The sequence below is a fragment of the Macaca fascicularis genome, chromosome 10 (genome assembly GCF_037993035.2).
Source record: "Macaca fascicularis isolate 582-1 chromosome 10, T2T-MFA8v1.1".
Classification (NCBI taxonomy): Eukaryota; Metazoa; Chordata; class Mammalia; order Primates; family Cercopithecidae; genus Macaca; species Macaca fascicularis.
In genome coordinates, this window is record NC_088384.1 from 100457203 (window position 1) to 100482934 (window position 25732).

General features: G+C 50.0%; 1 protein-coding gene and 1 long non-coding RNA gene across 5 annotated transcripts in view; one reads left to right on the forward strand and one right to left on the reverse strand.

Moving 5' to 3' along the window:
• LOC141406948 (uncharacterized) overlaps nt 1-12816 on the reverse strand; it is a 32798-nt gene extending 19982 nt beyond the window's left edge. Inside the window, exons 1-2 of the long non-coding RNA XR_012419415.1 lie at nt 12607-12816; nt 10714-10790 (exon numbers count right to left, since the gene is read on the reverse strand). This is a non-coding gene — a long non-coding RNA (uncharacterized lncRNA). The remainder of the gene's footprint in view (nt 1-10713; nt 10791-12606) is intronic.
• HNF4A (hepatocyte nuclear factor 4 alpha) overlaps nt 1-25732 on the forward strand; it is a 75884-nt gene that overhangs the window by 23236 nt on the left and 26916 nt on the right. For 2 of the 4 annotated variants that reach the window (XM_005569073.5, XM_005569074.5), the window contains exon 1: nt 19690-19928. The exons of 1 other annotated variant lie outside the window; for it this stretch is intronic. In XM_005569073.5, coding sequence (XP_005569130.1) covers nt 19814-19928 — 115 coding nt within the window. In that variant the 5' untranslated portion in view covers nt 19690-19813. Of the gene's footprint in view, nt 1-19689; nt 19929-20051; nt 20232-25732 lie in introns of those variants that run through there. One more of the 4 variants, XM_065523190.2, reaches the window with a different exon arrangement.

The following is a 25732-nucleotide window of genomic DNA, read 5'->3' on the forward strand; positions in this document are numbered from 1 at the left end:
GCTATGAGTTTGAGTATAGAAATCTCTCTTCCAGATGCTACTTTTGGTTCTTTTGGGTATATACTTGGAAGTACAATTGCTGGATCATATGGTAGCTCTATTTTTAATTTTTTTTTTTTATTTTGAGACGGTGTCTTGCTCTGTCACCCAGGCTGGAGTGCAGTGGCGCGATCTCCACTCACCACGAGCTTCGCCTCCCAGGTTCACCCCATTCTCCCACCTCAGCCTCCCGAGTAGCTGGGACTACAGGCACCCGCCACCACACCTGGCTAATTTTTTTATTTTTATTTTTAGTAGAGTCGGGGTTTCACAGTGTTAGCCAGGATGGTTTCGATCTCCTGAACTCGTGATCTGCCCGCCTCGGCCTCCCAAAGTGCTGGGATTACAGGCAGAGCCACCGCGCCCAACCCTATTTTTCATTTTTTAAGAAACTGCCATATTGCTTCCCATAGAAGCTGCACTATTTTACGTTCCCACCAGCAGTAGTAGGAATGTCAAAGGGTTATAATTTCTCCACATCCTCACCATCACTTGCTATTGTCCGTTTTGTTGTTGTTTTGTAATATCCATCCTAGTGGGTGTGAGGTGGTCTCTTATTGTGTGTTTTTGTTTGTTTGTTTTGGTTTGTTTTGGAAGCATAGTCTTGCTCTGTCACCCAGGCTGGAGTGCATTAGTGCAGTCTTGGCTCACTGCAACCTTTGCCTGCAGGGTTCAAGTGATTCTCCTGCTTCAGCCTCCCAAGTAGCTGAAATTACAGGCATGTGCCATCACACCTGGATAATTTCTTTTTTTCTTTTTTTTTTTTTTTTGAGACAGAGTCTCGCTCTGTTGCCCAAGCTGGAGTGCAGTGGTGAGATTTTGGCTCACTGCAACCTCCACCTCCCAGGTTCAGGCGATTCTTCTGCCTCAGCCTCCCAAGTAGCTGGGATTACAGGTGCGTGCCACCACACCCGGCTAATTTTTGTATTTTTAGTAGAGACAGAGTTTCACCATGTTGGCCAGCATGATCTCGATCTCTTGACCTCATGATCCGCCTGCCTCAGCCTCCCAAAATGCTGGGATTACAGGCATGAGTCCTGCCACTGCATCCGGCCTAAGTGACGTAGCTTTCTCATCCTCTGCCATACTAGGAAAATTTTAAGTATTCATATTAAAATGAAAACTAAACACAATTGTCCATATGTGGTCTTTAGGAATAGAATGCCAAGGACCTCTTAGCTTCTCTGACCTGGGAACTACATTCTCTCTAATGACATCTACGACTGGGTTAGAGGTTTGGGCAGCTGCCACCAAGTAAAACCTCTAGAACTTTGCTATGTCACTTTCTGCTAAGGTACATTTTCCTATCTACACTGTCCAGGTGATTTATTTTTAACCAATGCAGAGGATTTTTCATTTCTCTCCATGGAGTTCAAACATTTCTCCAGGCTGGGCGGGGTGTCATCCCAGCACTTTGAAGACTGGGGAGGTGGGCAGATTGCTTGAACCCGAGTTCCAGACCAGCCTGGGCAACATGGTGCAATCCCATATCTATAAAATATAGAAAAGTTAGCCAGCGCTGGTGGTCCACACGTGTAGTCCCAGCTACTCTGAAGGCTAAGGTAGGAGGATCATCTGAGCCTGGAGACTTGGAGGTTGCAGTGAGCTGTGATGATGCCACTGCGCTCCAGCCTGAGTGACAGAGACCCTGTCTCAAACAAACAATAATTCTCCAAATCTATTTGGATCTGGGTCCTGCCATCATTTTATAGGTAATACCTCCATAGCACTCACTAAGTGCCAGGCATACTTCTGAGCCCTTTTTATACATTAACACAAATAATCCCCACCACGACCCAATGCCACATACATCATTATGGTCACTATTTTGCAAATAAGAAAACAGTCACAGAGCAGTTCAGTAACTTGTCCAAGGTCACACAGCTAGTCCATGACTGAACCAGAATTCAAGCCCAGGATGTCAGGTTCCAGAAATGGTGCACTCAGCCTCAATACTGTGCTGCCTTCAAATATTCTGATAATCTTAGACAGCTTTGAGGATCCAAAAGATTGAGAAGTACTTGGGGACCTCTTTTTTTTTCTTTTCTTTTCTTTTTTTCAGATGGAGTCTCACTCTGTCCCCAGGCTGGAGTGCAGTGGTGCAATCTCAGCTCACTGCAACCTCCACCTCCTGGGTTCAAGGGCTTCTCCTGCTTCAGCCTCACAAGTAACTGGGATATTACAAGCATGTGCCACCATGCCCAGCTAATGTTTGTATTTTAAGTAGAGACAGGATATCACCATGTTGGCTAGGGTGGTCTTGACCTTCTGACCTCAAGTGATCTGCCCACCTCGGCCTCCCAAAGTGCTGGGATTATAGGCATGAGCCACTGCACCTGGCTCCCTTTTTTTTTTTGAGATGGAGTTTCACTCTTGTTGCCCAGGCTGGAGTGCAATGGCGTGATCTCAGCTCGCTGCAACCTCTGCCTCCCAGGTTCAAGTGATTCTCCCGTCTCAGCCTCCTGAGTAGCTGGGATTACAGGCGTGTGCCACCACACCCAGCTAATTTTTGTATTTTTACTAGAGACGGGGTTTCCTCATATTGGTTAGGCTGGTCTCAAACTTCTGACCTCAGGTGATCCGCCCACCTTGGCCTCCCAAATTGCTGGGATTACAGGCGTCAGCCACCGCACCTGGCCCCTGGCCCCCCCCTTTTTTTTTTTTAAATAAAGAAAGACCAAAGGTCCAGAGGCTTTGAAAGGCAAATAGTATTAAGTCAGGATTTGATATAAGGATTTCTTTCATTCTGTTAATTTTCTCATTGCTTTCTACTTATGATACTGTTTCGTTTGGTAGTAATAATATTTCTTTCTAAAATAAATTGAAGTAAAAAGAAGTGAGTTGACGTAAGAAAAATGTTACAGATATGAAAAAATCATAATGGTCATTAAAAAATTAGTGAAACTTTGGAAAGACTGTGTTCAGTCAAGTGAAGCGAAGTTAGGTTGCAACCACAAAAAACCCCCAAGTCTCAGTGGTTTGACCAGCGGGTTAATTGCTCACCTGCGGTACAGGCCCAGCATGGGTCGGCAGGGGGCGCTCCGCGTCGTGGAACGATTCACATCTACGCTTGCTTTCCCAACAAGGGTAGCACTGGCCTCCCTTAAAGCTTCTGCCCAGGTGTGATGCAGCTTGTTTCTGCTCACATCTCATTATCCGAAACAAGTCACATGGTCACATGTAATTTCAAAGGAAGCAAGAAAATGTAATCCCATCATGTGCCCAAAAGGAGAGCGATAGAATAATCGAGAACAGCCCTCAGAGAGACTATAAGTAAGGGAGTGTAAAAGGTGGGTCTAGAGAGAGAGGCTGAGTCATGACTCATTGAATTTGTCTGACTTAGAGCATGATGGTCCACCCCACCAAGTGGCCAACACTTGTTCCCAGAAAAGGGAGCGTGATGATCCCCCAGAAAGAACACAGTCTGACAACATTATTCTGATGAGCAGACACTTCTCTCAGGCTGCAACTCAGGAGTCCTTCTGGGTGGGGAGGCGGGGATGCTGGTATTTCCTAAGTGTTTCAGCTGAACTCTGTGATCTGTTTGTTGTTGTTGTTGTTGTTTTGTTTTGTTTTGTTTTTACTATTCCCTGAAGGGAGAGGAGGCAATTTGGGCTTTGGTTGAGTTAGGGTTTGGTTCTGTCACTACTTAGAAAAGATATCTAGGGAACGGTAATTGGAAAGGAGAGGAATTCAAAGAGAGGATCCAGGCGGGTAGGGAAACTCAAACAGGACTTGGTGATTCAGTGATTGGGAGGCCTCCTTGAGGAGTTTTCAAAGTGCTGTCTGAGGGCACCTGGTATCAGAAGTACCCAGAAGCTCATTAAACACTTGGGCCAGGTGCCCCGTGGCTCATGCCTTTAATTCCAGCACTTTGGGGGGGGTGAAGCAGGAGGATTTGCTTGAGGCTGGGGTTCAAGACCAGCCTGGACAATATAGCAAGACCCCCGTCTCTATTTTTATTTATTTATTTGTTTGTTTATTTATTTATTTATGGATTCTCACTCTGCCGCCCAGGCTGGAGTGCAGTGGCCTGATCTCTTCTCACTGCAACCTCCGCCTCCCGGGTTCAAGCAATTCTCCTGCCCCAGCCTCCCAAGTAGCTGAAAGTATAGGCATGCACCACCACACCCAGCTAGTTTTTGTACTTTTAGTAGAGATGAGGTTTCACCATGTTGGCCAGGCTGATCTTGAACTCCTGGTCTCCAGTGATTGGCCTGCCTTGGCCTCCCAAAGTGCTGGGATTACAGGCATGAGCCACCATACCCCACCTCTATTTATTAAAAAAAAATTTGTTTTTTTTTTTATTAAATCTGATGATTAGGCCCACTGTTGGTCCTGGCACCTGCAGGTAGGACCCGCAGCATCTGATTGTTGTTGTTGTTGTTGTTGTTGTTGTTGTTTTGAGACAGGGTCTTGCTCTGGCGCCCAGGCTGGAGTGCAGTGGCACGATCTTTGCTCACTGCAACCTCCACCTCCCAGGTTCAAGCGATTCTCCTGCCTCAGCCTCCCAAGTAGCTGGGATTACAGGCACGCACCATCACACCTGGCTAATTTTTTTTTTTTTTTTTTAAAGTAGAGACAGGGTTTCACCATGTTGGCCAGGCTGGTCTTGAACTCCTGAACTCAGGTGATCCACCCGCCTCCCAAAGTGCTGGGATTACAGGCGTGAGCCACCGTGCCCAGCCGCCATCTGATTTTTTTTTTTTTTTTTTTTTTTTTTGAGACAGAGGTTTGCTCTTGTTAACCAGGCTGGAGTGCAATGGCATGATCCCGGCTCACCTCAACCTCTGCCTCATGTGTTTAAGTGATTCTCTTGTCTCAGCCTCCTAAGTAGCTGGGATTACAGGCATGTGCCACCATGCTCAGCTAATTTTGTATTTTTAGTAGAGACAAGGTTTCACCATGTTGGTCAGGCTGGTCTCGAACTCCTGACCTCAAGTGGTCCGCCTACCTCGGCCTCCCGAAGTGCTGGGATTACAGGTGTGAGCCACCTCGCCCAGCCGGCATCTGAATTTTTAATCATGGCCCCAGATGATTTTTATGGACACCAAGATTTGAGAAGCATTGAATGACTGAGAGAAAATTTCTTATAAGGGTAGAAGCCCAACACAGTGGTTCTCAGTGGAGATAATTTCAACTCCCAAGGGACATTTATAAAAGTCTGGAGATAGTTTTGGTTATCACACCTTGAGGGTAGGGGAAAGTGCTGCTGACATCTAGTGGCTAGAGGCCAGACATGCTGCCAGGGACAATGTAAGGGACAGTCCCCATGAGAAAGAATTCTCTAGCCCAAATGTCATTAGTGCCGAGGTCAAGAAATCCTGGTTAGCGATTAAGAGTTTGAACCTTTCTAAATGTTGGAGCACATATGATTTTTATTTTTATTTTTATTTTTATTTTATTATTATTTTTTTTTTTTTGAGACGGAGTCTCGCTCTGTCGCCCAGGCTGGAGTGCAGTGGCCGGATCTCAGCTCACTGCAAGCTCCGCCTCCTGGGTTCACGCCATTCTCCTGCCTCAGCCTCCCGAGTAGCTGGGACTACAGGCGCCCACCACCTCGCCCGGCTAGTTTTTTGTATTTTTTTAGTAGAGACGGGGTTTCACCGTGTTAGCCAGGATGGTCTCGATCTCCCGACCTCGTGATCCGCCCGTCTCGGCCTCCCAAAGTGCTGGGATTACAGGCTTGAGCCACCGCGCCCGGCCATGATTTTTAAATCTTCAATTTTTATTTTACTTTCCAAAATTTCTACTATATGCATAGAATCCTTTTCATTGAATACCTATTATGCACCTAGCACTTGAAGTTTACATTACTATCAGTTCCTCTTGAAAGACCTTTTCCGGCCGGGTGATCAAACCGAGCAGGCCCCCTGTGGATTTGGAGAGACACGGTGCGTCTGGGCCTGTGATTGGCGGGATTGCTGTGAAGTCCCTAAGGCTATTTAAGTTTCTGAACACCAGTTCCTGCATTGGCCACGAGGAGGAGCCCGGGAAGCGCAAAGCGCAGCACTGCGGAGAGTCTTGGCCGCCTCCTCCGGGACGCCCTCCGGCTCAGCGCGGTCCCTGCCCTGCCCTGCCCTGCCCTGCCCTGCGCCCTGGGGCAGCCGCGGGACGAGGTGGGGCGGGAAAGGGTGTCAGGGCTCCCAACTGTGGCCACGCTTCTCTGCACAGTTCCTTTGGCCTCTTCCCCTGGCTCCCAGCCCCACAGAAGACATTGGCTGACCCGAGGGGTGGGGCTGCGGGTTCGCAAAGGTTTGTGAAGGCCCAGATCCAAGTTGCAAAACTGTGGAGTCTATCAAGTGAGACTTAGCAGCCCCCCTCCCTCAGGCGCGCCCCTTGCCCTCCTCAGAGTCCTTCTCTCAAACTTAGCAGCCTCCACCGTGCCCTTTAAGATCCTCAAAGAACTTTTGCAAAGTGGCATCTCATTGGAGCTAAAATGACCTGTGCAGGCAAAGGCCACTAGCTCAGGGGATCGCCCCCTGCCCGTCTCCAGGTGCTATCACATCGTGCTGTGCGTCTTCACTGCACTTAACCACTGTTTGTAATTGATTTCGTTTTTCATTTATTTACCTGCTTATGTCTGCAACCCGCCTCTCCACCAAAATGCAAACTCTGTGAGGGAGGGTGTAGGGTTGCCCGACACAACACAGGACACCCAGTTTCATCTGAGTGTGAGATGAACAGCACATTTTAAGAGTATAAGTAGGTCCCATGCATTATTTGGGACACGCTCATACTAACAAAGTATTCCTTGTGTATCTTAAATTCACATTTGACTAGGCATCCTGTATTTTTATTTGCTCATCTGCAACCCTCTGAGGGGGATATTTTGCGTGGTCTTCACTGCTGCCATCTCCACCACCCACAACGATGCACGCAGAAGGTGCTGAATAAATGTTGAATGTTTCGATGGACGATTTCCTTCCTTCATTCACTCAGTTATCCATCCAGCCTATTTATATCAAGTGGGTCCTGGGAATACAACAGTAGATGGGACAGAGTCCAATGGAGGAGGCAGACAACCAGTCTAACTACCATCTGACTAAACTATGAAGATGTAAAGCTTTGGGGGTTGTGGGGGGACAGAGGAGGACCCCGGCGTTCTGTTTCCCGGAGGAAGATGACTAAGATGGGACTTGGAGGATGAGAAGGCAAAGAAAGAAGTGTGATGGCTCTCTGCTTGAGACCACGGGGTTCTGGAAGCTACAGGTGGCTGGGGAGGGCAAATGTGCAGTGTGGGCAGGGCAGTCAGAGGTGAGGAGGAGACTCACATTCACTGGGTGTTACCACCCCGCAGCCAGCACAAAAGGGATGCCGTGTTGCTATTATTGTGCCCATCATACAGATGAGGAAGCTGAGGCTCAGAGAAGTGAAATGCCTCGGCTAAGTTTACAGTCTTACAGGGAAAAGCTGAGCTTCAGGCTCGCGTCTGGCAGACTCTGAAGCCTGCACTCTTCTAGAAAAGCCACTGGGTTGATTACAACGCCAATAGGGGGATGGAGAAACAGGCTCAGAAAGGTGATAGGGCTCTTCCTGTGAATATGGCTCTGTCCAGTTGAGCAGAATACTGAAGCAATGCAAGATTTACAGTTTTTTCCAAGCCCTCCAGAGAGACAACAAGAGGGCCAGAGCAGGACCCAGGAGTCCAGACCACTGCGTCTCCCATTCCTATTGGGGTTGGCTCTCCAGGAGCCCCTTGCAGAGCCCTGGGGCTAATTCCTTGCATGGGTCCTGGACAGGTCTGCAGTTTCCATGGAGACCGCCTCCCACCATCCCTGAAATCTCATTGTGACCAGTATTAAGGGATTAACTCTGCCCAGCGGCCCTCACAGGGTCTGGGGTGCCGAGGGGGGCCAGCAGGAGCTCCGTCAAGGATGAAGAGGTTGTGCACTGTGCGGGACCCCATAGCAGCAGGAGGAGGATGTCGGACTGGGGCCAGGGCTTCCCCCGGGACCCACCAGGTATGGTCCTGACTCCACATCTGCCTGGAATGAAGGATGGGATGGTAGGAGAGAGACACAGGACCAAGGGGGAGGATTCCAGACTGGGAGCAGTGTGGAGGATTTGTACCCTCATCCCCTAACCCAGGAACGTCCAGGGCCCTCATGGGTGAATGACGTTCTGATCACAGAAGGAGGATCCAGATGACCTCAACAAGGTGAGGGGAGCCCCGTGGAGTCTTAGGGGTACTCCAAGGCTGCCTAAAGACCAGATCTCTAATCTCTCCCATTTTGCAGTTGGGGAAACAGAGGCACGGAGAGGGAAAATGACTTGCCCAAAGTCAGTGAGTCAGCAAACTGAAGCAGGTCAAGAATCCAGAGGGAACCCTGAAGTTCCCTAAGCAGACAACAATTGGTTAAAATCTCATTGCCACTTCCACCTTGAGCTCCAAATCCTCCTCCCTGAGCTCCAGGCATGGGGTCCCCTCCGTCCCCTCACCCAGAGCCTGTCTCATCGGCCATGCTTCCCTCCCTGCCTCTCATCCTCCTCCTGACTTCCCCTGCCACCCGCACCACCTGAGGCTGGCAGAGAGTTCCTGGCAGGTTCTCCAGTGCTGGCGGGCACAGCCACCAGGCCCCCACTGTTCCATCCAGGGAACACCTTCCCACTGGGTCCCTATCTGGATGACTTGGGACATTCTTTGTTCCACACTTCATCCTCTCTTTGGGATTTCTGGGTCCAGACACAGTGAGGACCCTGACAGCCCCCTTCCCCATCTCTTGTCCTGAGAAGGCCAGGCCTGCGTGGGAGAGGTTTAACCAGACTCCGAAGCTCTCTGGGCCGGGCTTCGTGGAAGGCCATATCAGTGCAGGGGCATACACGCCAGCTCTGGAGCCAGGTGGAGATGGCTCTAACACCACTGCCTTGGCTCACTGGGAAAATGATATTCCTTCTCTGAGCCTCCGTTTCCTCACCTGTGATGGGAGACAACAACCCTTCCTTCCTCAAAGCTTACTCTCAGCTGCCGTGGAAAGATCTCCAGGTTGTGATGTTAAATGAACCAAACAAGATACAGAACAGTGTAAGAGCAGAAACTACTCATGTATGATCTTACGTGCTGTCTGGTCTGTATAAAGAAACCTTGGTAGATACATCTGTAAGGGATGTGGTCTCCCATAGTGAGGAAGTCAGGGAGAACAGGTGAACAGGAGACAGAGGTGGACGCCAGACTTCTCAATATACACCTTTTATGTTTTCTTTCTGAACCGTGTGAATGTAGCACCAATTCAAAACTAAATGTAAAGGTGTTCACAAGTTAAGTAAAATATTAAATCATAATAATAACACATAACTCAATAACATGACAGGTGTGCAGCCAAGATTTAGACCCAGGTACTAGAAATGGACTCAAAGGAACAGAGGAGGCCTGTCTTCAAGTCACTGAATACTTAACCTAGAAGGGCCCTTTGTCTTTTCAACGTCAAATTGCCAATAACAACAATAATAGTCTTGGTAGCCAGAATCAGGAGCTCCCTACCTGGGGAACATGCTGCCAAGCGCTGTCTGAACATTATCTCATTTAATTAGCATTTTGATTTTGTGAGGAAACGATCATCATTCTTACTTTACAGATGGGCAAACTGAGCCTCGCTGAAGTTTTGACTAGTAAGTTGTAGTAAGTGATAGAAATTGGATGCCATCGAAGGCTTTCCAGCTTCAAATTTCAAGCCCCCTACCGTGGGTCTCAATATTGGCTGCACAAAAATATAGATGCCTGGCACCTCCCCACCCCTACCCCAAGGTTCGATCATTGGTCTGTGATGGAGACTGGGCATCTGTCTTAAATTTTAAAAAATCTTTTTAAAAAATAGACACCAGATCTCTCTATGTTGCCCAGGCTGGTCTCAAACTCCTGGGCTCAAGTAATCCTCCCATCTCAGCCTCCCAAAGTGCTAGGATTACAGGTGTGAGCCACCGTGTTTGGCCAACATCTGTAAATTTTAAAGGTTTCAGATGATTCTATGTCATCTTCAGGGTTGAGTCTCTGCTTTGTTAGACAAAACTTCTCCAGTGGGAAACCAAGGCCAGGGAGGGAAATGACCTTGCCCAAGGACACACAGTGGCTGGAACCAGAGCTGGGGCAGGGCACCCAGCAGCTCACATGAAGCCTTTGGGCAAATAAGAAAAAGGCATCCCACTCTGGGCAGGCAGAGTTTCATGGGCACTTCGCTCGGCAAGTGGAACAGGGGCCAGATTTCCATCCCTACTCACCCTCTTGGATGGAGAACCTTTGTGCAGTGAGCAACCTGCACAACTATACAGGGCAGTAACTGGCCTGAGCCTCAGGACTTCCAAACACTTCACCTTAGTGACCTGACAAATCCCTGGGGCCCCTCAGAACAAGAGGATGGGGAGACCAAGGGTGGCTTCTGGGATGCGGGCTCAGCCCTCACTCCCCAAACCAGAGTCTGGGTCAGGCAGCGGCTCCCATCAGCCTTCAGGCCCCACAAGGGCCGGGAAGGCTGCATTAATTCCCAAGGTCACCCCTGCGGATAAATTCAGCAACATAAACAGGAGGGATGAGCATAAACAGGAGGACAGCAACACCCTCGACCCAGATGTCATAAGCCACCTGGCAGGAGGCAGCCTGCAGAGAGGCCCCACCCACACAGATCCAAGTCCTCCTGGCTTCCTTCCTGATCATTCTCCAGACCATACTCTCTGCCCTACCTCCAGAGCCTTGCAGTCAGCATCTCCCACAGTGCCATGCTCTCTGCCCTTCTCCTGGCCATCTCTCACTGGCATCCCTGGAAGGGAAGGGTAGCCCTGGAGTTAAAGGCACGGACTCTAGAGACAGACTGCCCAGGTTCCAATTCTACTTCTTGTTTCTCATCAGCTGTGTGAGCATGGGTATATGACTCAACCTCTCTGTGCCTCTGCTGTGTAAAATGATAGTGAAAACATTGCCTACCTCCCAGAGTGACTGGGAGGATCCAGGAAGTAACACGTGCAAAGCCCCTAAAACAGCTGCATATCCATTGGCCATGATGATCAATGTGTATATTTCACTTCATTTCATTTTCATGACAACCCTAGAAGTTATTATAATTCCCAATTTACAGGTGAAGAAACTGAGGCTCGGAGAGGTTGAGAGAGTCAGGGCAGGGCTCTGCATCTTTCTTCAGGGCCTGATTCCTCCAGAGACAGGACATGGCTGAGATAGATTATAATGTAGTCTCTGGTTTGCAGTGCATGGCTGCTGGTCACATCTTCACAGGGCCCATGGGACACAGAGCCAGGTGGATTCCATGGATTTGGGTCTTCCAGTGGCTCTCAGGCACCTCTCTGCTTCCAGCTAGCCCTGGGAGGAGCGGGGGAGTACGGCATGGCAAGGCATTTGCAGAGCTGTCTTTTTCACCAATGTCCTTCAAGACATTGCTCAGGTCCATAGAGAGCCCCCCATTCATTCCCATGCTGGCTGGAGCCCCTGAATACCCGCGGTGACCTTCTGTCCTTGGACAAGTCACTTCCCCCTCTGATCTCCGTCTCCCCATCTGTGCAATGAGGGGATGAGGGTGGATCAGTGGTTTTCCAACCCTCAAATAAAATATTAAGATTGCACGTAAAAGGGAGTCGCTGGTTGAAGCTGGGCCTGTGGATGCATACCCTCGGCTCCTGGGAGCCTTGGAACCCAACTTGAAAAGCCCCAGCCCACCTAAAGATTCTCCTGGCTCTGACACTGCAGAGTTCTAGAACCCCAAGCTCAAAGCTGCCGCTTCTCATCCCTGTTTGGAAAGCTCTCCCCCAGCTGCCTTTATCTCTCTTTGGTAACAGAGCAAATTTGCTCAGGACCCAGCACAGGGGGAACAAGCAGACTGTTGACTCTTGAGCAAAGCCTCCTCTTTGGAGAGTAGCCGAGGTGGCCGTGGGATATACGTTGGGAGGCCAGCGGCCTCTTGCATAACCCTGGAGGCCTCCTGCCCACCCAGGCCTTTTCAGGGTTAGGGGTGAGGAAAACCGCAAACTCATGCCCAGTTAATTTTTTAAGGCAAAATCAACAGGCTCAGCAATGATTAGCAGCTGGGTAAGTTGGTCTTAATCAGGATGAGGACAGGGAGGGAGGAAGGAGGCCCAGGGATGGGGCCCAGTTATCAGTTAACCACATGAATGTTGCTTCCTTCCAAACCCGCTGGCCTTCAGCCCCAAGCTCCCTCATCTTCCTCTAGGAAATACTCCTGTGACAAGCCAGTGGCCACCCATCATTGGGTGAACAAACACAACGCCACTCATGGTCTGTGATGAAGCAGAAAGTGCTTGTTGTTAAGACAAAGCTCACCCATCACCGCTGCGTGGCTTTGAGCAAGTCCCTTTCACCCTCTGAGGCTCTGTGAGGGGCCCCAGGTCTGGGCCCCGAGTCTATGGTTCAGTTGACCAGCTGCCACTCCCCTGACGGCCTCAGTGTTTCTGTCCACCAAATGGGTGGGTTAGCCGAGGCATCTTTTCCAGTCTTGAAGCTTTGTGGGTGCCTGATTTGATTAAGCCATGGTGGCCTGCGCCCAGAGTGCAGAGGGTGGTATGAGTAGCATTTTAGGAGCTCAAAGAAGAGAAAGGGAGGGGACCTACCTGGTGTCTGCCATTGATATCAGCAAGCATCAGATCCCAGCTCCAGGAAGAGGGCTGTCCTCTCAGATGGGAGGCAGGGGTCCGGTGGGGTGGCTGTGGCTGCAGGGATGGCCTGGCAGAGCCTCTTGGTGGCCCAGACCCCATGTCCCTGGACCTTGGAAGCCGCTAAAGGAAGCAGCAAGACCAGGCCAGCTGGTGGCTGCCTGGACTGGAGTTTGGTCAGTGGTTGGGGACCTATATTGTGAGATAGTTAGGACTTTGTCCACAAACTGGAATTTGAAATTTCAAAGGGGCAAAACTGAAGGGCCCTACCCCAGAGTGGAGATGGCTCTTGGCTTCTTTCCTCCACGACTTTTGTTCTTTGTCTTGATAAGTCCCAGTTTTTCCTGCACCGCTCCCGGAGTGGTGGGTGGGGAAGAAAAGATAGGAGATAGTGGTGTGGTGAGCACCAAAGGGAAGAGAAGATGCCAGGCAGCCCTGGGGTGGCCAGGCATGTGGAGGATGCCCCTGAACCTGCCTATGCCAAGGGATAAGGTGCTTTACCTCTCAGGTCCTTGAGTTCCCATGCAAGACTGAGGCAGTGAAACCAGCAGCTCCAGTGCCTTAGAATTCTGAAGTCCTTTCTGGGATTCCAGGAGTCATGATCCAGGCAGTGCATAGAGGGGTGAAGCCCTCAAGCTCTGGAGGTAGACTTGGGTTCAAACGACAGCCCCTCCCTTACGAGCTGTGTGGCTTTGGGCAAGTCACTTCACCTCTCTGAGCCTCAATTTTGTCATCTTTAAAATGGGGATGACAATAGCCCGTATCTCAATGGGCAGATAATATGAGAAGAGTAGAAGGTTTTTAGCACTAGGACTAGCACAGAATTTCTCTGTAAACATTAGACCTTATTATAATGTAAAAGAAAAACAATGTAGTTCACAGTGGCAGCTCCCTTACCACCATCCACAGCAGAGGCACGAGCTCCCTATACATGCCTCCCCGACTGCAGGCTGACCAGGGCAATCCCTCTTTCCCATCTCAATTGGGTCTCTCGATGGGTTCCAAGGTCCTCTGCTATCCCCTGGAATCTGCTGCCTCTTGAGTTGGGGCCTGACAGCCGGTGAGCCGAGGTAAAGAACGGCTGCTAAATTGATGGCATTGAGGCCAGACCTTGTTCATGGCTGGGCGTGCGGTACCTGGAGCTGTCCTGAGCAGGGGTCCTGATTCTGACTGATTATGTGGCCAGTGTTCATGAAGTCAATGACCAATGACAGTAATTGCTACTGTTGTACTGTGTGCTTACACCTGGTCATTTAATGCTTGAATCATCCTACAAAGAAGGTATCAACCCAATTTTTCTGATGCTGAAACTAAGGCTGAGAAAGGTAGAAGTTGAGGTCACAGAGTTTGGTACATTGGCACTGCCTGGATTTTAACCCAGATCTATCTGACTACAAGATCTGTGGTTTATTCCCCTAAAGAGAGGTCGGGGGAAGTGGGGGCTAAGAATCTTATCTACTCTCTCATTTAATCTTCACCACAAACTACAAGTTAGACCCATTCTACAGAAGGAGTAACCAAGGTTCGAAATAAAACTTACCTTGTACAGACAGCTGGTCCTGGGCTGGGAATATAGTCACCGGTATACAGGCACCAGAGACCAACACCCACAGGCTAACACCCACTCAGTCCACAGGAAGAAGCTGAATATTTTTTTATAAGCAGAGAAAAAAAAAAAAAACCAAACCAATACTGTGACATTTGCTCTGTGACTTCCTGTATTTATTATGTGCTCATACCTAAGCATTGTCAGGATCATGTTCTTCCTCATTGGAGGGCGTTATGAAGTTGCTTTCTTTTTTTCCATTAGTTAAAAAAAATTCCCTTGGAGGAAGGGAATGACTCTTTTTATAATTCATACATAATAATTGTACATATGTATGGAGCACATGTGTTTTTTTGTTTGTTTGTTGGTTCGTTTTTTTGAGACGGAGTCTTGCTCTGTTGCCCAGGCTGGAGTGCAGTGGCATCATCTCGGCTCACTTGCAAGCTCCGCCTCCCGCGTTTATGCCATTCTACTGCCTCAGCCTCCCGAGTAACTGGGACTACAGGTGCCCGCCACCATACCCAGCTAATTTTTTGTATTTTTAGTAGAGACAGAGTTTCACCGTGTTAGGCAGGATGGTCTCGATCTCCTGACCTCGTGATCCACCCGCCTTGGCCTCCCAAAGTGCTGGGATTACAGGCATGAGCCACCGCACCCGGCCCGAGGACATGTATTTTGATACATGCATACAATGTGTCATGATCAATCCAAGTATTTAGGATATCCATCACTTTAAACATTTATCATTTCTTTGTGTTGGGTACATTTCAGATCTTCTCTTCTAGCTATTTTGAAATATACAATAAATGATTGTTAACTATAATCGCCCTACTGTGCTATAAGAACTAGATCTTATTCCTTCTATCTCACTGTATTTTTGTACCCATGAACCAACGTCTCTTCATCCCTTAAATGAAACATTCTTTTTTTTTTTTAAGACAGAGTCTTGCTCTATCACCTAGGCAGCAGTGCAGTGACACAATCTCGGCTCACTGCAGCTTCTACCTCCCGGGTTCAAGCGATTCTCCTGCCTCAACCTCCCAAGTAGCCTGGATTGCAGGGGCTTGCCACTATGCCTGGCTAATTTTTGATTTTTGTATTTTTAGTAGAGACAGGGTTTCTCCATGTTGGATAGGCTAGTCTTGAACTTCTGACTTCAGATGATCCGCCTGCCTTGGACTCCCAAGGTGCTAGGATTACAGGTGTGAGCCTGAAACATTCAAGATCTCAAGATACTGTACATTTAAAGCACCCCAATGTCCTCTCTTTCCACTTCCCATTCTGTCTGCTTATCTAACATGAAGAACATTGTATTAATCTGATTTTTAAGGATTTTTTGTCTGTTATGTGTTAAGTGTTTGTTTGGTACCCCAGTGAAAACATTCTGCATTGCAGACCAATGTGTGCTTCTTTCAGGGGCCTGGGATCATTGCATTCTTAGCCATTGTCACAAAATACATGGAGTCATATTTAAAATGTAAAGTTGTAACATACATATGTTTAAAATGGAAATGCAAAGCAAAAAGATGGATGTGCAATGTCATGTGTATTCAGTTCTCTGTACTTAGTAAATGTAACTGACTTGTCTGTTAGTGAACTACGGGTGCAAGGACACATCTCTGGCTACTTTGCATCTGTAATCCACAAAGATTCTGGGCAGCTGTATTATCACAGCTTGTTGTTTGTTTGTTTGTTTTTGCTGGCTAAAGGAAAATTTGTATTTTAATTATTTTTATGTACAGAAAACTCAACAGTACACATTTAAACCAGGTTAGTGGCAAATTCTTTAGCCTTTGCCTTTTTGAGCTTGGTGATATGAGCCACAGACTTGGGACCCAGGACATTGCCACCCCAGTGACAGTGGATCTCATCGTATCTGTCATTGTAATTGGTCCTGATAGCTTCCACCAGCTTAGCCAAAGCGACTTTGTCTTCCGAGTTCACTTATGTGATGGCGACAGTGGTCCAGGTCTTCCTGTGGACTAGATGTCCCAGTCTTGCCTTCCCCTTGATAATGCAGTAAGGGACCCCCATTTTACAACACAGGGCAGACAAGAAGACAACCAGCTTGATGGGATCCGTGTTGTGTGCAATCACCACCAGCTGAGCCTTCTTGTTCTCCACCAAGGTGGTGACGGTGTTAACTCCTGCTGGAAGGACAGGTGGTCTCTTAGAGGAGATGTCCCCTTTGACCGCAGCTTCCTCGGCCTGGGCCGAGAGCCTCTGCTTCTTCTCTTGCTTTGTCTCTGGTCTGTACTTGTGGGCCAGCTTAAGCAGCTGAGTAGCTGTCTGGTGGTCCAGGGCCTGGGTGAGCTGGTTAATTGCAGGAGGCACTTTCAGCGACTTATAGAGGATGGCTCTCTGCTGATAGAGCGGGGCCATTTCACAAAGCGGGTGAGGTCTCTTTTGGGCTGGATGTCCTGTCCAATGTCAAAATTCTTAGGCCTTTTCTCAAACAGGGGATTCACCACGTTCTTGGCCTCCTGTTTTTTCACAACAGCAGGGGCCAGAGCCACCTTCTTTCCCTTGACTTTCTTTCCTTTTGGTATCTTGGGCAGTGGGAGGAGAGCCATAGCTTGCTTTAAATAAACTATGTGGTAACAATGAACAACAAGAATAGAAGAAATAATAGCTTGCCTGAGGTCACAGAGCCAGCAGATCTTATAGGTGGTGCATCATTTATATAAGGAATGTGTATCTAGAAGATATTGTTTGGCGTTGGCTAAGGGTGGAATGAATCATGTATGTAATAGATTATACAATTTACAGTAATGAGTGGACAGATTTACTTATGGGGCAGGTTATAATGTAGTGGGATGAGAATCTAGAACGTGCCTCCTAGGCAGTCATACAGATTGTGCATTTGGTAAGTCAGGTATGTCGTGGTTTGTGTATCTAATAGCTCTTCATCTGCAGGCTGTCCACCTAGTAGCTCTTGGATATAACGGGTCATGGCTGTGGCATGGTGTGGTTGATCCTGGTTGATCGTAGACCTTATTTAATTGAATCTAAGATGTCATCTATAGAAAAACGTATTGTTATTTTTGTTACCAGTGAAATTCTGACATGCCATTGATCACATTTCCCTTTAAGCAATGTGGAAGTGTGCCTCAGAGTGGATGAGGCCGTGGATTGCTGGGTTGTGTGGGGAGTAGCTGTGCCTGTGGCCTGCCATAGGTGCCAGGCAGGTGGCAGAGGCCTGGGCTCGGCTCCTGGAGGCTCCTCCCGGAGCTGCCCTCCACTCTTACCCCTTAGTAAGAGTTTACTAAGGGGTAAACTCTTCTGTGTTTACCCCTTAGTCAGATCTTCCGTTTCTGTCCACCTCTGCACTGCCCCCAAGGCCGGTGGAGCCAGATCAGATATTCCTGGGGTAGGCATGGGAGGAACCCACTGGTATATGGTCTCTTTCAGCCCCTTATCAAATCTCAAAGTGTGGGTTGTGGGGGGCTGCCTCTTGCTCCCTGCCTCAGAGTCTTGTCCTGGCCAACAGAAAGCTGAGCCAGGATCATCTTTCCATTTTACAGAGGGAGAAATTGAAGCCCTGAGAAGAGACGATGGAAATAAAGTTATCGGAATAGTGACTGAGCCAGTTCCTAAACCCAGGTCTCCTGACACCAAATCTAGCCTCTCTTGTCCTCCACAATAGTTGCTCCTTCTCCCCTTTCCCTGCAGGATATAGCACTTCCCAGTCATCTCAGCTTCAGAGGTCAGATCAAGTGGGGAGAATAAAGCTAAGCAGGGCAGAGAAAGGGCTTCTAGCAGTGGGAAGAACATGGAGATGCCTCCTCAGAGCACTCAAACACATGCTCTGACTCCCGATTTGCTCACTCATTAATTCACCCACACATTCACTCATTCTCTCACTCGTTAATTCACCCACTCTTTAATTCTTTCACCCATTTGCTCATTCACTCACTCATTAATTCACCCACCCATTCACTTATTAATTTACCCACCCATTTGCTCACTTACTCAGTAATTTACCCTCTCATTCATTCATTCACTCACTCAATTCATGCATTCAGTCAACTCACTCATTAATTCACCGTCTCTAATTCAATCACTCCTAATTCACCCACTCATTAATTCCCCCACACACTCACTCATTAATTGGTGCTCCCACTAATTCACCCACTCGTGCTCACAGGTGTCACCAAGTCCCTCCAACCTGCCCTTCCAGTCAGCAGCAGAGGACAGGCTCCCAGGCCTCCCAAGTCTCAGGCTTTCCTTCCTCTGCCCTCACTCTCTGCCTTCTACATCAAGACTTTACTTCCCCAGATTGATTGGCAGCCCTTGAAAATGTCTGCACAGAAGGCAATGAGGGCTGGAGGGAGTGAGAAGAACAGAGCGCACCATGAGCTTCAGACAGCCAGGACCAGCTGTGTAGTTTTCAGGGCCCCAACCAAAACAAAAATGCACAACCCCTTGTTCAAAAGTCATGATGGATTTTAAGTCATGATGAACCAGGCACCAGGACTTTCTAAGGGTTGGGCTGCCTGTGACTGCACTGGCGATACCCCCACCAAGCCCACTCTGAAGGTAGGAGACAGGTGGAGAGAAACGGGGATGGAAAGGGGGATACACAACAGGGAGAGGGAGGAGGAAGAGAATGGAGGTCTATGAGGCCCCATTTGGTGTGTGACTTATGCCATCTCATTTCCTTCTCAGACCACCCTTTGAGGCTGATTGTACATTTTACAGAGAAGGAAACTGAGGCTCAGAGAGAATCATTTACCCAAGGTCCCAGTTAGTAGATGGTAGGCGCCAGAATGTAAATCCAGGTATCTGCCTGCTCTGGGAGGGGGTGGGGGTGGGGGAAACAGGAGAATGTGACGGGAAAATCCGAGATGGAGTTGGCCTGGGCAGAAACACTGGGAGCTGTGGGAGATGGTGAGGGGCAGGGTGGGATCACAGGGAGCAGGAGCAGGGAATTGGAGGTGAGTCTGGCCCTCCCAAACTTCCAGTCCATTCTGCTCCCAGGGGAACCGGGAAACTGCAGGGGAATTGGAAGGGAGCTCCCAGAACAAGGATTCAGAAGATTGGCATCTGGGGCCTGGGATTTAGGTTTCTAAATCATGGGCCATGGGGCAGCCTTATCTCCGCAAGAGCATTGAGGGTAGAAGTCAATGATTTGGGAAGTTATTGAATTAGGGGATCTCGGAGGTAGGCTGTCAGTGCCTGATAGTATCAGTTAGAATTCCTGACTTGGGGTGACAATGGCTTGGAGGGGTGGGTGAGTCAAGGGTCAAATGAGTGCCCATGAGTCATGATGCCTGCCTTGTACAATTGATAACTGAACATCGGTGAGTTAGGGCCTCAACAGTTGTAATTAGCACCCCGGGTGTCAGCCAGAAACCAACAAACAGCCAAATCCCTGCAGCCCCGCCCTGCCTATCCACCGGCGGGGGACCGATTAACCATTAACCCCCACCCCTCCCCGGCAGAGCCTCCACCCCTTCACAGAGGCTAGGCCAAGACTCCCAGCAGATCTTCCCAGAGGACGGTTTGAAAGGAAGGCAGAGAGGGCACTGGGAGGAGGCAGTGGGAGGGCGGAGGGCGGGGGCCTTCCGGGTGGGCGCCCAGGGCAGGGCAGGTGGCCGCGGCGTGGAGGCAGGGAGAATGCGACTCTCCAAAACCCTCGTCGACATGGACATGGCCGACTATAGTGCTGCACTGGACCCAGCCTACACCACCCTGGAATTTGAGAATGTGCAGGTGTTGACGATGGGCAACGGTAGGTGGGGGCAGGTGTGTCAGTGGGGGCAGGTGTGCCTGGGTCCAGGAACAGATCTTTGGCACTCAACTTGGGGGTGGGAGGAGAATGATAGAAAATGGTAGGTTGGTCCTGCAGGCCAGCACAGGTGTTGCCAGGTGAAGCCCATGTGCCCAGGTGCAGTGATCACGGGCATTCCGGGGGAAGGGAGGCCTGCAAGGGCCAATTTCCAGCAAAAGTCGATCCCGGCTATTCCTCCCAGGCCCTTCCATTCCTCACTGCCTCACAGCGGCTCCGCTTGGCGCTTGGCGCAGTGACGTGATGGTGAGCTCCCCCTTGGTGCCCAGCTCCAGCAATTCAGCCCAGCACGGCCGCTTTGTGAACCCCTTGGGCCTAGGTTCAGAGAGACAGCAAGGGACATTGTATCCCTGGAGATGGTGGTTGGAGACATAACTGCATTTCTTGGTGTCTTTGGGACTTTCCTAGGGAAAATGGAGTTCTCAGGGAAGTCTTGCTAACTACAAAGCCAACTCAGCACTGTGTGTGTGGTGTGTGCGTTCGTGTGTGATGGTGAGTTTCCATGTAGGTTGTATGGGTGGGGTGATGCCTTCAGGAACACATTTGCATATGTGTGTTCATTTGTCTCTGTGTGTGAGTTCTGGGTCTATTTTCCTTTGTATTCATTGAGTGGGTCTGTGTTTGTGTCTCTAGGAGGTGCCCGTGTTGATCTTGCTTATGCATGTAAGTGACTATGTGTGTGTATGTGTGTCTGTGGATGTTGGTACATGTGTGCTGTGTGTGCGGGTCATAGAGCACATGTGTTTGTGCATGTAGACCTGTTGGAGTGCCCTGTTCTTCCTGCATCTTTATCCTGTGTGGGCGTTTTGTCGTGTGCCCATATTTGTACCTGCTGTGTACATATGCAGTCCCCCGTACTGCGGGCGGGGGTCAGCGGTCTCTGGTGTGCCCACATTTATACCTGCTGTGTACACACACAGTCCCCCGTACTGCGGGCGGGGGTCAGCGGTCTGTGGTGTGCCCATATGTGTGCCTGTGTACACACATAGTCCCCCATACTGCGGGCGGGGGTCAGCGGTCTGTGGTGTGCCCAGCGGTCTGTGGTGTGCCCATGTGTACCTGTGTACATATGCAGTCCCCCGTACTGCGGGCGGGGTCAGCGGTCTCTGGTGTGCCCGATTGCACAGACCCAAGTGCAGGACTTTGTTGCTGCCATTCACCAAGTGAGATTCACATCAGCAACATGTCTGTTTGTCTCTGAGCAGATTTTGTTGCGGGCGTGTCTCTGCAGATTTAGGCATCCCTCCGACATCTCCGGAGCATATCTGGAGGGGCGGGCAGTTCTCCTCCCCAGGGAGGTAGGGGAAAAGAGGAGGCCTGGAAACCCCTCCTGGAGGGAAGGGCGCCATCGGTCCCAGGCCAGCCTCAGAGGAGAGGGGGCAGCAGCTGGCTGAGGTCAGCCTGCCACCCCACTTCCTTGTGTGTCTTGGAGCCACACAGCCAGTATCAGGCTGTAGCTCCAGCTGAGGCCTGGAAGCTTGTGGTCAGCTCAGCTAGAGCGAGGAGGCAGCCGCTGGGCACTGCCTGTTGTCAGCTCAGCAGGTGCTCACCTGCCCCTGCTATCCAATCACTGTGTGACCTTGGGCATGTCACCTCCCCTCTCCTGGCTTCTGTATCTTCTACAAAACAGGCTTCACTCCTCCAGGCCTGCTGGCTGGCCGACTTTTAGGCCTGAGGACCATGCGAGGCGAAAACACACCAGAGATAGCAAACAAGTTGAAGCTGTACGAGGTGGAGTGTCGCATGGCCCCACGAGGACCGCTGCCCTGCCCCGGGCTGCTCCCCGACCCCATCACCTTTTCAAAGCCCAGGAACTGTGTGCTCCTGAGGCAGAGGCCAAGCCCCTGAACTGGATGTCCCAAAGACAAGATCACCTCCAGCTCTGGAACCAGAAAGATCTGGGCGCAAATCCAGCATAGATCCTTCCAACCTGTGTGAACGTGGCAAGGCAGTTTCCTCTCTGAGCCTGTTTCCTCATCTATAAAATGGGAATAAATAATAGTGTCTGCCTCCCAGCACTGGCCAGAGGATAAATAAAACAAGGTGCCTCGGTGCTTAGCCCTGGTAAAGGGCCTGGCCCCAACATGGGTTGTGTCAAGGGCTCTGAGCATCTGTAAGCAGGGTTCCCACGTTCCTCACTGGAGTTGGAAGTGGTCTGAATTGGGGTTATGTGAAGTTGTCCTCTGAAGTGTTTTGAGTACATCCTGGGCTGGTGGCTCAAAGGCTCCAAGGATATTTCTTCCCCGTCCACTCCCCACCCCAATGCAGCGGCAGCCCCAGGGGGCTCCTTGTTCATTAGAGGCCCCAGCAGACACCTCAACATGTGCGGCACTGGCCGGAGTAGCCCAGCAAGCCTGGACCATAAACCCGTGGCTCTGCTTCACAGCAAGCAGTGCGATGACATCAGAAAGCCACTTGTCCTCTCTAAGCCTCAGCGTCCTCACCTGCAGAATGGAGGTGCTCGGCTGACCTCAGAGGGGAGATGATAGAGCTGACAGCCCCCAGCCCATCCTGCCCCAGAGCTGGGAGCTACTTCCCCAGCCTCCTACTGAATGACCAGGAGCTGTGGGGTCAGTCTCCCCCGGGGTCGAGGGAGGAGAGGCCGAGGGAGAAAGGGCACCCATGTGGCTTAACAATTATCCCCATCTCCAGGAATAATTCACCAAGTCCTGGGGACACCTGGGAGTCTGTGAGGGCAGAAATGAGATGCGGCAGTGTCTGCTTGTGACAGAGCCTGGAAGTCCTCTGCTCTGAGAGTTTTCCTATGCAGAAAAGTTTTTATTTCACGAACACTGATATAGTGCTTACTATGCACCAAGCACTTCACATACACAAATGAGTATTCACCAGGTCCCCATAACAAACCTAGGGGAATATCACATTCCCCATGTTACAAATGAGGAAACAAAAGCATAGAGAAGTAAACAAACACAGCCAGCATCACATGGCTAAAAAGTGGGCAAGCAGGGACTGAATCCTGGGCAGAAGGACTTCAGAGGCTGTGCTGTTACCTACAGCACGTGGCCCTCTCTGGGTCTAACTGGATGCCTCTGAGGAATCCAAGGTCGGATTCAGGATTTCTATGAATACACGCGTGTGTGTGTGTGCATGTTTGTATGTGTCTGTATGTATGCTAGTGCATGTGTGTATGTGTGTGTGGACTATGTGTATGTGTATGTATATGTGTGGACTGTATGTGTGTGTGCACACGTTTATGTAGGTGTGTGCTATGTGTGTATGTGTCCGTGTGTGTGCATGTGTATGGACTGTGCATGTGTGTGCATGCATGTGTTATGTGTGTGGGCTGTGTGTGCATATGTGTGTGCACATCTGTGTGTGCATGTGTGGACTGTGTGTATGTGTGTGTGCACTGTGTGTGTGTGGACTATGTGTGCATATGTGTGAACTGTGTGTGTATGTTCATGTGTGTGGAGTGTATGTGTACACATGAGTATATATGTGTGTGTTGATGTGTGTGTGTGTGAATTGTGTGTGTGTGTATGTGTAGACTGTGTGTGTGTATGTTCATGTGTGGACTGTATGTATGTGCATGTGTGTGTGTGCGTGTGTGTGTGACTGTGGTGTGTGTGTGTGCCTGTGTGGACTGTTGTGCATGTCTGTGCATGTGTGGACTGTGTGGTGTGTGCATGTGTGTGTGGACTGTGTGGTGCATGTGTATGTGTTTGTGTGTGGACTGTGTGGTGTGTGTCAACTGTTTGATGTGTGTGTGCATGTGTGTGTGACTGTGTGGTGTGTGTCTGCATGTGTGTGGGCTGTGTGGTGCGTGTGTGTGCTTATGTTTGGTGTGTGTGGACTGTGTGGTCTGTGTGTGTGTGCATGTGTGTGTGGACTATGGTGTGTGTGGACTGTGGCGTGTGTGCACGCATGTATGTGCGTGTCTGTGTGGTGTGTGTGCATGTGTGGGCCATGTATGTGCTTGTGCATGGCATGTGTGCATGTGTATGGACTGTGTGATGCGTGTGTGTGTGGACTGTGTAGTGCGTGTGTGTGCTTGTGTGTGGTGTGTATACGTGTGGACTCTGTGGTGCATGTGTGTGTGCTTGTGTGTGGTGTGTATACGTGTGGACTCTGTGGTGCATGTGTGTGTGCTTGTGTGTGGTGTGTATACGTGTGGACTCTGTGGTGCATGTGTGTGTGCTTGTGTGTGGTGTGTATACGTGTGGACTCTGTGGTGCATGTGTGTGTGCTTGTGTGTGGACTGTGTGGTGTGGGTGGACTGTGGTGTGTGTGCGCACGTGTGTGCATGTCTGGTGCCTGTGTGCTTATGTGTGGCGTGTGTGCATTTGTGTGGACTGTGTGGTGTGTGTTTGCTTGTGTGTAGCGTGTGTGTGGACTGTGTGGTGCATGTGTGGGTGTGTGTGTGGACTGTGTAGTACGCATGTGTGTGCTTGTGTGTGACGTGTGTGCTTGTGTGTGGACTGTGTGGTGCGTGTGTGTGTGTGAACTGTGTAGTGCATGTGTGTGTGCTTGTGTGTGGCGTGTGGTGTGTGCGTGTGTGGACTGTGTGGTGCGTGTGTGTGTGAACTGCGTGGTGCGTGTGTGTGTGCTTATGTGTGGCATGTGGTGTGTGCATGTGTGGACTGTATGGTGCGTGTGTGTGTGCTTGTGTGTGTGGTGTGTGCATGTGTGGACTGTGTGGTGCATGTGTGTGTGCTTGTGTGTGGCATGTGTGCGTGTGTGTGGACTGTATAGTGTGTGTGTGTGCTTGTGTGTGGCATGTGTGGACTGTGTGGTGCGTATGTGTGTGCTTGTGTGTGGCATGTGTGCATGTGTGTGGACTGTGTGGTGCATGTGTGTGTGCGTGTGTGGCGTGTGTGCGTGTGTGGACTGTGTGGTGCGTGTGTGTGTGCTTGTGTATGGCGTGTGTGTGTGGACTGTGTGGTGCGTGTGTGTGTGCTTGTGTGTGGCGTGTGTGTGTGGACTGTGTGGTGCGTGTGTTGTGCTTGTGTGTGGCGTGTGTGCGTGTGTGGACTGTGTGGTGCGTGTGTTGTGCTTGTGTGTGGTGTGTGTGCGTGTGTGGACTGTGTGGTGCGTGTGTTGTGCTTGTGTGTGGCGTGTGTGCGTGTGTGGACTGTGTGGTGCGTGTGTGTGCTTATGTGTGGCGTGTGTGCATGTGTGTGGACTGTGTGGTGCATGTGTGAGTGCTTGTGTGTGGCGTGTGTGCATGTGTGTGGACTGTGTGGCACACACGCTTGCATTTTCCCGGGGGCTGATCCATTGCATTTGTCATCTTCTCCAAAGGGGTCTATCTGCTGAAAGATTTGCTGACCAAAAAACAAAGGGTCGGGGGGAGTTCAGCTGCTGATATTTTTTTAAATTTGGAAACAATCAGACCAGTCAAACTGCTCCCTTTTATGGTTAGAGAAACTGAGGCCCAGAAGAAATTGAAGCAAGAAAAAGGAAGTTGCCCAAGTTTACAGGCGAGTTAGTGGCAGCATCAGCACTAATGCCCAGGACTCCTGGCCCCCAGCCCCAGATCCTCTTTCCACCTGCCTCTATGGCCCTCCTCACATTTGTGTAGATGCATAGCTTTTGCCTGTGGGAGAGGAGGGATGGGAGACGTGTCCAGACCCTCCTCGGAGGCCACATGAGTGGGACTGTTCTCGGCCCAAGTCTTTCCCGTTCTTCACAGAATTTGCGGGGCCCCTGGGCACGCAAGCTGAGATCCACCCAGCCCTGGTCCCTTGGTGAGAACTGAGGGACAGGACCCGGTTCTGGGGAGAGAT